At 48.5% G+C, this 12,815-nt stretch overlaps 1 protein-coding gene across 8 annotated transcripts in view; it reads left to right on the forward strand.

Annotated features, from left to right (window-relative positions):
- Tln2 (talin 2) overlaps nt 1-3,810 on the forward strand; it is a 392,497-nt gene extending 388,687 nt beyond the window's left edge. For all 8 annotated transcript variants that reach the window (XM_033756129.1, XM_033756128.1, XM_010641220.3 and 5 more), the window contains 2 exons: nt 1,111-1,236; nt 3,203-3,810. In XM_033756129.1, coding sequence (XP_033612020.1) covers nt 1,111-1,236; nt 3,203-3,331 — 255 coding nt within the window. In that variant the 3' untranslated portion in view covers nt 3,332-3,810. The remainder of the gene's footprint in view (nt 1-1,110; nt 1,237-3,202) is intronic.
- The last annotated feature ends 9,005 nt before the right edge of the window (nt 3,811-12,815 follow it).

The raw sequence follows: 12,815 nt of genomic DNA on the forward strand, positions 1-12,815 counted from the left end.
CAGATATAACACGGCACCATGCTTGTGACCATGGTTATTCATTAATAGACATGCAGGGTGATGGCGAAGTCCCTTACACAGAACTCAAAAGAGTTCTCCAGAACCAAACAGACCTTGAACTCCTAGCTATATAACTTAGGAGCACAGATCTTAGTCAAGTGTCTTAACCTCAGTCTCTACATCAGAAAACTGGGTTCATGATTTCTGACTGTATAGAGACACTTGAAGAATCAGCACTTGATAATTCTTTGTCATGTATTAATTGACTTGCCTTCTCTTTTTTGTGTGAGCCTTTGTAGTCCTTATTGGTCACTTTAAAGCACCAAACAGATGGGCCAGTTAACTTTGAGAAGAACTCTAAATTTTTTCCTGGTTAACACTCAAGCACAAACCCTTGATTCTGAGGGTGGCTGGGTGGGTGGCCGAGGAATGTAACACATTAATGAAACTTTGACCACCATTAGGAGAAAATTCCAAACATTAGCTAGAAGGGAACAGGCCATGCTGGGGTGGGGCACCCTTGCATGTGCGTTGAGAGCCCTTCATTCCTTCGGGACACTTTCAGTGATTGCTAAGTCTTGGCAACCATTGCACCAAGTGCTGGGGTGCAGTGATTCAAATCACTGTCCCTGTCCACAAGTCATCCCTGTCCAGGAGAGAGACAGACAACCCAAGTGTGGTAAGGGCTGCAGAGAAGCCAGTGCCAAGCACTCAGGAGCACTGAAGGGGAGAGTGTGGACAGGCCCAAGGCAAATGGGAAGAAGGGATGTCTGAGCCAAGTCCTAAAATATGTGCTGATTTGGGAGTAAGAGGTTCTAGACTATGGAGGCAGCTCCTGAGAACGCTTCTATTAACACACTTACCACATTGCTGCAGTCTTTGTTACATGCTTATAGTTCATCTGGGGAACAAACTATGGTTAGGTTGGTGCCAAAGTTGTTAGAATTGCTGGATGGATGGACAGACCGAGACTAAATGGCTAGAGAATGTCTGTGTGTTACAATTGGATAATAAATTACCTCATGGTCTCATAAGCTGTATCTTCGTGTCTGTTCTTGCCAGATCCAAATGCTGTTTCTAATGATATAATGTGTTTTATCCCCTCTCCAGGCAGCAGGAAATGCAGTGAAAAGAGCCTCAGACAATCTTGTTCGTGCAGCTCAGAAGGCAGCATTTGGCAAAACTGATGATGATGATGTCGTGGTGAAAACAAAGTTTGTGGGGGGCATTGCTCAGGTTAGTGATGAAATCCAGAATTGTGTATGCTGCCAGGATGATTGTTGTATTATAACAGGCACACAAAACAGCATTGATTTAAACAAGATGGAAGTTCACTTCTCCCTCAGGTAAACTGTCCAGGTGAAAGCAGTGTAGGAAGGGTGTGATGGTTTCTTCATATCAGAGGCCTAGATTCCATGTACTTTATTACTCCATGATTTGAGATATTTCCGTTGGCCACTTGGTCCAAGGTGGCTTAATTATCACCTTAGTTTTCCATCTAACAGGAAGAAGGGGAAGGTGGGCAGAGCATAAGACTAATGTTGCATACATCACTTCCTCTTGAGTCCTATTGGCCAATACTTATTAGTCACGTGACCTAGTTGCAGAGGAGGCTGGGAAATGTAGTGTTCTTTTCTGAGTATCTGTAAGCCCCTAGAAATTAGGGTTTCTATTATAGGAAAACAGGAACTGAAACTGTAGGACAGCAATAAAGTTATATATTTGGAGCTGCTGCCCACTCCATTCACTTAGCCCCAACCAGTAGGATGAAGGCTTTCTCCCAGAACTTTTATAAGAATGCATAGGACTGACTTGTGGTCTCATGCATGGAAGGGAGGCAGAAACTTCAGGAAACTGGTCTCACAGTTGTTCATGTACGTTAATGTAGATTCATTATCTCAGGCTGTTTCTCCTGTCAGTACCGGGAACCCTGAAGTTCCTCATACCCGCTGCTTTCCTTAACTTCTTCCCAAGCTTCTCCCTGTGTTTCCCTGTGCCCTGGATGCACTGTTACCAGAATGGGGTGGCGGTGGGGGTTCCCGGTATCAGGATTGAACCCAGGGCCAGGCACTTGCCAAACAAATGTTGTACCACTGAGCTGCGTCCCCAGCCCTAGAATGTGTTGCTCGATGCATTTGTTCCATTAGAAGTTCCCCAGAGAAGGGTCTCTGCACATAAATCTGGAAAATGCTGCTGACAGTGCACCCACCTGGACACAGTACTTGTTCACCTTCTGAAACTGTGAAAAGGCCCACGGGAAAGAAACTGTGTTGGCTTTCTCGAACACAGAATTACCCTTTTCACACAATACCTATTACTGTGGCTGGTGCTCCTCAGATCACAGGTAGAAGCATGAAATACAATCTTCCCTCTGAATCTGTATGTGAGCTCCAACAGTCTGTGTTCTTGGATCCAACCAAGCATGGATTGAAAAGCTGCCCCTGCATTGAGCGTGTACAGACTTTGTTCTTGTTTTTATTCCCTAAATAATCCAGTATAACAAGTATGTATGCAGCATTTATGTTATATTCAGTGTTATAAATAGTCTAGAGGTGATTTAAAGGTGCAGGATGATGTGCATAAGTCCTATGCAAATACTGTTCCTTGTTTACATGCTAGGCAAGTGCTGTACCACTGAGCTATGTCACCAGCCCTGTGTGGCATTTTATATAAAGGATTTGAGCACCCTCAGGTTTTGGTATCCTTGAGAGGAAGTGTTCTGGAACCCATCACCCTGTACCCAGGGCTGACCAGATATAAAAGTCACGTAGGGGTCGAGGGCACCAGCAGCAGCTTCCAGCACACCTGACCCAGGGCTTCCTTCACTGCCCTGAGGACTGCAGAAGTGTGCCCCACCACCGCCGCCACCGCACGCTACCTCTCAGCGTCGAGTTCCTTCCTGGGAAATAGGACTTCAACAGGGTGTGCCTCCCATGTATCCGGGAACGCGACGGGGAGTCTATGGGCAGTGCTCACGCTGGACCCTGATGGGCAGAGGGGATGCAGTAGATCGCCACCATTAAACCGGGGCCAGGAGTCAGCTTGTTTTCTTGAGACAGCTGCACCATTGGTCTCAAAAGCCAACCCTGGCAAAGCCTGGTCTCAGGCTGAGAACGCTGTCCCTCGCGCTCAGCTGTGACTCAGGACTCAGGATGATGTCTTAGAACACGTTGGGTCATCCCCACTGGTCCTTTCTTTCTAGATCATTGCTGCCCAGGAGGAAATGCTAAAGAAAGAGCGAGAATTGGAAGAAGCGAGGAAAAAGCTAGCCCAGATCCGCCAGCAGCAGTACAAATTCCTGCCTACCGAGCTGCGGGAGGACGAGGGCTAAGTCCAGGCTGGGATGGCAGGCCCCCGGAGACAGCCCTGCTGGGACCGGACAGTGTTCTTGAGAGCCGGGCACTTCCCTGAGAGCTGCCTGCTCCCGCAGGGGCCAGCCCGAGCCCTGAGCCTCCTATTCTCCTCCTCTGTCCTGTTGGCACCGGCTGCATGATCGTGATGTCACACGGTACAGTGTCCCACCCACAGCTCCTCCGCCGCCTCCCCCATGCCTTGTATCTCAGGAGAGAGGGGCACACATCTCATGGACTGTTACCAAAAAAGACGAGTCAGTATTACGTCGTTCTCAGACACTTGTGCTTCTGTTGGTCCTTCTGTAGCCCTGCTCCAGGGCCTCTTTGTGAAATCGTACTATGGGGAAAAAAAAAAAAAGGCTCGGGGGAATCCATCATTGACATCGTAGATACTCACAGACGTTCTTCTCCCCCTCAAGAGAAGACAGCAGTTGGAGTTGGACCCAATTAATAAAAACCAGAAACGTGAAGCCAGGTGGACTCTGGGAGGGTGACTCAGGTCCCCCCTTGTGTCTCCAGCCCTGGCTTCCCTGTGGGGTGAAGAATCCCTGCTCCTGTTTGCACGCTTTCTCACCTCAGTGTGTGAGCTCCTTGTACAATCTAGACCCATCTTGTATTCTGTGGCCCAGAATGTCAAATGGTTATTTTTTTTCCCCCTCCATAATCCAAAGGGCAGAGTTGTGGGAGGCTGCCAGGGTGTGGTGGGCAGGGGCTGGAATAAAACACGTGGGCTCCTTACTCTGCAGAGGCTGTTTCAGTTCGTACAGATTGTTGCACACAGACCCCTGTCCCTGTGTCCCTGTCAGCAGTCAGTGGGGCTTCAGCCAGAATGAGGCAACTTCACCTCAAAGGCCCACATTGGATTCTCTGCTCCTGGGTGGGTCAGAACTCGGGATGGGAAGATGTCTGTGTAGAAATGTCAGCTGTCCTCCATTCCACAAGGACACTTTCTCTGCATAGCAATATTCCTGAGGTGCATCCTGAAATCAATGCAAACCTTTGATCAGATCATTGTTTATTATCACAAAAGTGAAGACATAAGGTGTTTTCCCTGTCCCTCGTCTGACTTCCAGAATTTCTTTTTTTTCTTTCTTTCTCATTTTTCCTTTTCAAAGACTTCTCCTGGGAAGGGCATTTTATCTTGAATTTACCTTTTACCTGAGCCTCTCCCCAAGACAGTAATACTTGGAGGCTGAATGGCTCATTGGAAAGAGCCTAGTGCCAGTGTCTTTGAAGGAATTCGGGGAAGGAAGACAGGAGTTGGTGGAGGCACATGCTTTTCAAGACCGGTGACTCCTGAAGGCCAGCATCCTCTGCCTCTCGGTTGGGATGTGGTATCAAGACATATTGGTGTGAGTTTTAAGATTCCACCTGGGGAAAAAATTGAATGCTCCAGTTCTCCAAAGTTGTCAGCTTTCAACCTTACCTAACAATCCTGCTTTAGCAGACTCTAGTTTATGGCATGGTTTTAAAATAGATTTAAACTTGCTCATATCTGTAAGATTTTTTTTTTTTTGTACCAGGGATCAAACTTGAGTCCTTGCACTTGCGAGGTTGACACTGGAACCACTGAGCTAAATCCCAAGCCCTGTAACATACTTTGTTAGTGCTGAACCAATTAGATTCATGTTGAAAGGTGAGAGGAAATAGCGTGTAAATGGAAAGCAAGTGGAAAGAGTATGTGAGGCGGGTGTAGACACCAACTGACAGGAAGGAGCAGTGGAGCCCTGGGTGGACACAGCGTGGTACGGGAGGCTTTCTAAGGCTTTTTCTTCACTACTTTTAAAGGAAAGGCATGAAACACAGTTGATATTTGTACAACCTGTGTAAATGCCCTCCCATCTGGAGTTTTCTGCTGCTGGTCCTTTAGGAAGATGGTGCCCAGCCATCCCATAGTGTGGCCCTGCTTTTGCACTGATCTTTTATCTGTCCTGCATAGGTGGACGTGAATGCAGGTATGAGGTGCATTTTGCAGTGTAAAGTTTCAGAATTATCCAACAAGAAGGTGTTTTGGGGGGAAAGTGGTCCCAGGCTTGGAATTTAAAAATGTGTCTAGTGTGTCTCCTTGCACGAGGGAGCAGGCATGTGGGTGTTTCACCCCTCACCCTCCACCCGATGAGTGGAGCTGACCCTGGGCTTTGAGTCTTTGGGCAGGTTTTTTTGTCCAGAAATTGGTTCTGATGGTTTAAAAAAAAAAAAGAAGGAGAGGACTAACATGAACTTCAGAGCTGTCTAGTGATTTGGGAGTTTGGTTTCGCTTAGCTCTGCCTTTCAGAGTCTTCTGATCAGGATGCTAAAGCCTTGTTGAGTTCTGCTGGTGTCTCAGTGGGTGGACTTAGTGGTTGGCACAGGCAGGTCTTCTGGTTATCACAGGTGGGCAGTCCCAGCCTGCATTCTGCCAAAAACTTCAGGGATGAGCCACCCGTGCCTCCTCTGATACATGCATTTGTCCCAGACCATCTGACTTAGGTGTTTTACACAATAGTAATGGACAGGCAACTGAAACTGATTCCTAACTTATCAAAAGGTCAACTGTAACCAAAGTTCACCCCCCAGGAATAGTAATCCTCACCTCTGAAGTGATCCAAAACCCAGAACCTTATGAAGGAGGCAGGTGCAGGGTAAAGGTGGTAAGGACGCTGTGGGCTAGCTGCTGGGGAGTGCACAGAGTTCTGGCTGCAGAGCCTCAGTTTCCCCTTCAGCAAGTGGTACCTGAAAGCTTCTCTTCAGCTCTGTGGTCCTGGGCTGTGGCAGGGCCTCTGGGATTCAGGGCTTCAGGTCCAGCACAGGCTCTCAGCATGTTCTGCTCGTAGGTTCCTTCCTGGAGGAAACAGATACTCTGCTGACCCTGATGGAGGGAGGCTGCTTCTCTGTCTTATCAGGACGAGAGAACTGAGGGAAAGTTTTCATCTCAACCTGAGGGGCCTCAGTCCCCAGGGTCCCCAAGTCCAAAAGTCCCGAGGACTGTGCTGGCGGCTCATGTCCAACCTCTCTACACAGCCCTCTAAGCACTGGACTCAGGAGGTAACATCTGTTAGGGTAGGAACCCTTCCCAAGAGGTCCCCGGTCCCGCGCTAAAACTCCTGAGACCCTTTTGTGTGTTTGTGAACTGGGCAATGGCGTGTGATGTTTATAGCCACTAGGAAAGAACGCATGACACAGCTTCTGCTGACTGGTGTGCACTCCGTGGAAAGGAGCTGTTGCTGTCTGTGGAAGGGCTTTGGTTCAGCCTCCCCTCAGCCCTCTCCATGCCCCCAGGAGCATCGTTCCTCCACGGTATTATCCTGCGGAGCCCCGGCCAGACTGCAAGATCCAGAGGAAGACAGGAACGTTATGCTCTGCCCCGTCATAATGTCTGATCTCAGAAATTAATTTAATCACAAAGTATTTTTTTATTCATCAGAAATAAAGTTTTAAAGGAATGAACCTGTGTGAGGGTCTCATGGCACTGGGAGGAAGGTGGGAAGGGGGAGGTAAATTCCACTTGAGCACCATGCGCTCCACAGGCAGCAGACGTTAGGAGAGGAGGGTGTGTGCATGAGGCAGACAGGAGGCAGAGCCACAGAGGACCTCAGATTCCCTGCCTCTTTGCCCACATGAGAGGAAATTCAAAAAAGAAATAGAATGAATAGGAAGATGGGATTATTTTCCTTAGGAAGAGTCAGGCTCCCTGGACACGGAGCTCTGGAATCTGCACAGCTAAATCCAGAAGTGCAGGTGTGGTTCGTCTGACCCAGGCCTAACATGGAGCGTTGGGTTTGCTTTTGACAGCAGAGTCCCAGATTGTGGCCTCCATGGATTCCAGCCCTCCTCACGGTTCCGGCAGGAGGAGGGTTGGCCGGAAGCCCTGGGCTGGGGGTGGGCAGAATGTGAGGTTCTCTAATCTGCAGGAGGGGGACATCAGAAAATCACCTTAGCAGCCAGGACTGACCCTCGTGTGTCCACCAACTAAGAAGAGGATTGTGACATGGGACCTACAAGCCCATTGATAATGAGGTTTTTTTTATATTTTGACTTAACAAGGACAACTGAAACAGGGCCCTAAGGTGGGCCAGAAGTGTGAGGTGCAGATGTTTGCCATCTACTGATGTCAGATCAGCGCCGCAGGACATACACTCTCTCCACAGCCCTCAGCAGCCACGAAGGGCAAACCAGGATGGAGGCAGGTGGGCAGGGGCACGTGCGGTATTAGATGCTGTCCACAGGGGTGAGGGCAAGTTGGGTTCAGTCTGCCAGCAAAGACCTTACCTTGCAAATGTCCCGGCAGCCACTGTGCACAGGAGGCTTGGACCCAAAGTTGCACACAGAGGGGGCCAGAACCAGGGAGAGCGAACACTTGCTAGGGCTGGGGGAAACAGGGCAGAGGCCTGAAGGTGGGGAAGCTCCTGAGACAGGGCGTGTGGCCCACTCCCAAGGCACAGGACAGCCTGAAACCACCTGAGGCTGGCATGTTTCACATGCAGTGATCTGATGACTGCAGAGATATCAGAGCAGAATCAGTATGACTCGGGAGCTGCGCTGAGAAAGGTCCCAAGCTTTCAAGTTCAGAGCAAGGAAAATGAATGCGAACCAAGCCGCAGAGCTCTCCAGGGGCTGGTGGCAAGCAGATTTTTCATCTCTAGATATCTAGGCCGTACACTTATTGCCCCCATTTAATCCTCACAACTGTATACAGCAGCATCAAAATTACTCATAATCTCCAACTTGTAGGTAAGGCTGAAGCACAGAGAGTTCGGGGAGCTTGCCTAAGGCCACACAGCTAGTAGGACTCTGATCTCCCAGGTACAAACATGCCTCATTAACAACCCAGTTCTGTCCCTGCATCCAGATCATTAAATGCATTGGTGGCTAAATGAGGAATGGTATATAGTATGTACATTACAATATTCAAAGAAATGGTCAGAGGAAACTCCAACTTGACTTTGCTCTTATTTGTTAACTTCCATGCAGTGCTATAAAGTGTAACAACAGAAAACTACTGTATGCTACTATATAGCACAATCAGCAAAAGCTAGAATACCGTACTGTACCACAGAAGAAGCCACCATCGGGCCACAATGCCCCTCACGTTTCTGCATCGTAAGTCCCAAGGAGGTCATGAGTCCGAGCAGCGTGCCTCAGTTGTACATCATTAAATGAGGTACTATAAGGCTATATTATATTATAGATAATGTGTGGCAAAGCAGAGGCTCGACTCCTGTTGGTTTCCAAAGCTTGTACTTTACTGACAGCCATATCTATGGAGAAACCTGTGTGTGCCTGACCCAAAGGATAGGAATCAGTGGGCAAGGTAGGAAGAAGAGGGAACTGTGCCCATGTGGCAGATCCTGTTTCAGCCCAGATGCTCCTGGGCAAGGAGGGAGGAAGAAGGCTGTGGGGGGTGCACAAAAGGGGGAGAAGTGCTTGAGGGCGTCCTGGGAGCCCTGAATGAGCACCTCGCTTCAGAGGTGTTTCTCAGCCTCTCTTTACTTTTATCCTCACCTGGTGTCTCCAGAATCCTGGTTTGTGATCTTTTTCCTGGGTTTACTTCCTAGAAACTCATGCTCAAAGTTCAAAGAAACTCAGCTAGATTATTTTATTTGAACATTTTCTACCCTGAACATAATTGCAGGAATTTTATTGCCCTGAAACTGACCAATTTGCGGAAACCTTGGACCCTGTGCATCTGGGGTTGGAGGCAGGAGTGACTATCTGGGGACAATAACAGGGCCTGAGCTCTGTGGCTTCGGTTGCATTCTCTCCTTTTTGGGCCTCTTCAGAGACTGAACCTTATTTTCAGAAAGAGCAGTTCATTCTCTCCAGCTCAAAGCTGCATGTTGGAAATGCTCTCTGGGCTCACCAGAAGGCTGACCATGTTCCTGCATGGACCTACGTCTTCAAGTAGGAGACAGGGTCTGCCTGAGACTCTCTGACTTGCGTGCCCAGCGCCCAACACTGCACAGGTGGTCAGAGAATGTTGGGGGCTCTCAGGTATTTAGAATGTGGGCAGGAGAAGAGCTGCACAAAGAATAAAGGCTCAGTCCTGCCCTCCAAAGATGGTAACGCGCTCCACGCCCCCACCAAAATCGGCATCTTATCCACTGAGGCCCGAAGCCTGAAAGGACCCACAGCTCAGGGGGAGATCAGCGACCAGGGCTGAGGAAGAAGCCGGTTGGATTGGTTAGCTGGGGCCAGCGGATGGGGGCAGAAAGAACATCTGGGGCCTGAGGGAGAGAGGACCGCTAAAGGCTGAAACTGGAACCTGGGCTGCATACAGTAAAGAAGAAGAAACAAATGCCTTATAGCATGAAGAATAAGGAAAACCTGTTGTACCCATGTGCCGTCCTCCTCCTGGGTGGCTCTGGCCACAGGGGGCAGTGCCGCTCCATGGAATGCTCAGGGCATTTTCGTTTCTCTTGAAAGAAATGGTTCACAGGCAAATCAAAGTCGAGACTGATAACTTTATAAGCCTCTGGGAGACCTTTCGGGGCCTGGGGAGACTCATGCCTTCCCTAGCTCCACAGAGAGCAGGGTATAGAGAATGCTCCAATCTTCTGGCTTTAAAGAACTTTGCTATTTCTGTTGTTATCATTGGTGATGTCATTACAGTACATTTCGAGGGACAAACGTTCTAAGGATCACACCTATATCTTGTAGAGTCCTACTCTAAAGTCTTGCTTTGGAATGACTGTCCCTCTTTGTATCCTGAGCATCCAGGTCCTTCCAGTCTAGGATGACTAGGTAATAATATTTTATCCGTGCAGCAGCTTCATCTATACTGCAGGCAAGAATTACCTCTTTTTCTTTTTTCTCTGGTTTTTGTTTTTTTTTTGATACCAGTGATTGAGCTCAGGACCTCACGCTTGCCAGGCAGGTGCTGTGCCGCTGAGCTAAATCCCCAGCCCTGGAGTTACACCTTCTCCCAGGTAGCCTCCCCAGCACCCAGGATGGAGCCCTGCAATACATGTGGTATTTCATACGTATTGATAGCCCAGGTAATAATCTTAGTTTATAAGCGGCAGTGTTTATGAACTATTTGAGGATCAGCTGTTTGGGACTCATTGATCTGAAGTCGAACAAAAGTCTGTCTCTGAACAGCTACCACCCACCACAGCCGTCTGCTTCCTTTCCTCTGTCTCACCCCCGACGTGTCCTCACCACAGCACAGGACAGGGCAGCATGCCTTCCCAAAATAGCTTCTCTGAAGATTGCTTTCCTAGGGTTCCCTTCCTAACACAGCTGCAAGGAAGTGTGACTTGAGCCTAAATATCCTGAAACCTCCTGGTATCTGACCATTGTCCAGCAAAATCCAGAAAATAGGCCCCACCAGGGGCATTTGTTACTGAACTACTGAAAGGACCTCAGGCGTCGTGAAGCATTCTCAACAAAATGGTGCCCGAGGCCTGGATCTAGAGGAACAGGAAGGCCACCTACTCACTCCTCCTGCAGCCCCCTGGCCTCTGCACATCAGCTCCTCAACCGTTCTCCCTCCTGGGAAGCAGAACTATGAAGCAAGAACATATGAGGGCTTTGGACTTCAGAGAAACACAACTTTGAGTGAGCCGCTTTGCTTTCAAGCCTGTTAGGGATCTATGATTGACACTGAACCTGACTCTACAGCAGTGTTTCAGGGCACTTGACCTCTAGCCCAGGATAACTCCGTTCCTGGTTGGTTCTAGAACGGCATGCGCGCCAATTCTGGCCAAGAAAAAGACAGGGAAATGTCTACCAGAGATGTCAGCTTCTCTGTCCCACGCCAGTGGTGAAAGCCTCAGGATGGTGCCTATCCCAAAGATGGCGGAGTGAAGATTGTCAAACCTCTGTATCTTTATGGCACTGTAGATCCACCCATCCAACCCTCATTCTGCCAGCCTCCTCCACCCAAATGCATCTCTTGCCCTCTTTAAGCCAGCCTGAGTTGGGCTTGCTGCCAGGGCCCTGGCTGGCCCCAGACCACAGGCATGAGGGAAAAGCCAGCAGGCATTTTATACTATATATTAGTCACTCTCCAAACTTCTGTTTTCCCCTTTCCTTCACCCCTGCATAAAGCAATCCTGGGAATGTGACCAAAGACAGTCTCATTTCTTCCACTTTACCCAAGCGCTCCAGAAAGCACCTGAGCTTTGAACAAGGTACCAGTAGGTCTTCGATTTTTAAATGACTCTGGGCCGGGGATTTAGCTCAGCAGTTCAGTCCTTGCAAGGGCAAAGACCCGAGTTCAATCTCCGGTACCCCCCCAAAATTAATATTTAAATGATTCTGAACCTGCCATGCACCTTCAGAGCTTGCCTTTGGTAGCACACCTGCATGACTGTCTATGGCTCACTTGGTGGGTGTGAAAAATTTTAACAGACTCATTGCAGGTGCTGTGATCCCAGGCCTTTTGTACATCAGAGAGCAGCAGCTGGGCTTTAGGCCCACCCTTCCCCCACCCTCTAAGATGCCTCACAGCAACAAGTCAGGGACATCTGTGGCTGATCACCTACAAAGCAAACCATCTGAGGAATGTCTGGTATTCAGGGTATGTGGTGTGGTATGGGTTTGTTTTTTCTGTTCATCATCACTTGGGGTGGAAATCCTTAACCGTTTTGTCTGGAGACCTTAGCTGGGAACTGAGGACCAGGCAGGACAACGGGGAGGGAGTAGGGTAATCCAGACCAGTTCCTGCTCCAGGAACTATAGGGTCCCCTTCCTGTCCTGGCTTATTCTCCTCAGGCTCTGACTTTTCCTTCTGGTTCCATGACATAGTTAATTTAAAAGCAGCAGAGGACATTGCCTTGGGGAGGAATCACTGGGAGCTCAAGGAGGGAACAGGGTCAGGAAGAGGCTGGCCTCTATAAAAGGATGGATGCTTGTTCTTTGCCTTTGATGTCTGTCTTCTTAGCTTGACATGGGACAGAATCTGGGCTGGAATCATGTTCTGGGTGGTGATCTTGGGCACATCTCTTGATTTCTTGGAATATTTTCATTTTCATGTGTATACAGGCTTTTTGCCATGATTCTTACTGGGTCTGGATGGTGGACATTCTTGATGTTTGATAGCTACCCATTCTTCTGCAAATCAATTATATGCTATGTGTTTTACTAGGTGTTTTATAAGTACCAATGTTTTCTTCTCACCTAACAACATTATGTCCTTACATTGTGACAGTCACAGTTCCAAACACTTTAAAACATTAACATGTTTAACCCTACTAGGAAGATACCCTATCTTACAAATGAAGAAATTGAGCCACAGCAAAGTTAAATAGTTTCCCCACGTTTATGCTGCTGGTAGAAAACAGCAGAAACAAGTGGCAAACCCAGACAGCCTGGCTCAGACTTGTACCCTCCCTGATGTGCTCTATTGCATGGTAGGTGTTTTTCATAACAAATGAGCACGTCTTCTCCACACTGTGGATGAGAAAATTGAAATGAAGAGAAGTAGTCAATGCGGCCAAGATCATGCAGCTTTCAAATGGTGGAGCCAAGAGCTGAGCCAAA

This window comes from Fukomys damarensis, unplaced genomic scaffold (genome assembly GCF_012274545.1).
Source record: "Fukomys damarensis isolate Sample0158 unplaced genomic scaffold, DMR_v1.0_HiC HiC_scaffold_25, whole genome shotgun sequence".
Lineage (NCBI taxonomy): Eukaryota > Metazoa > Chordata > Mammalia > Rodentia > Bathyergidae > Fukomys > Fukomys damarensis.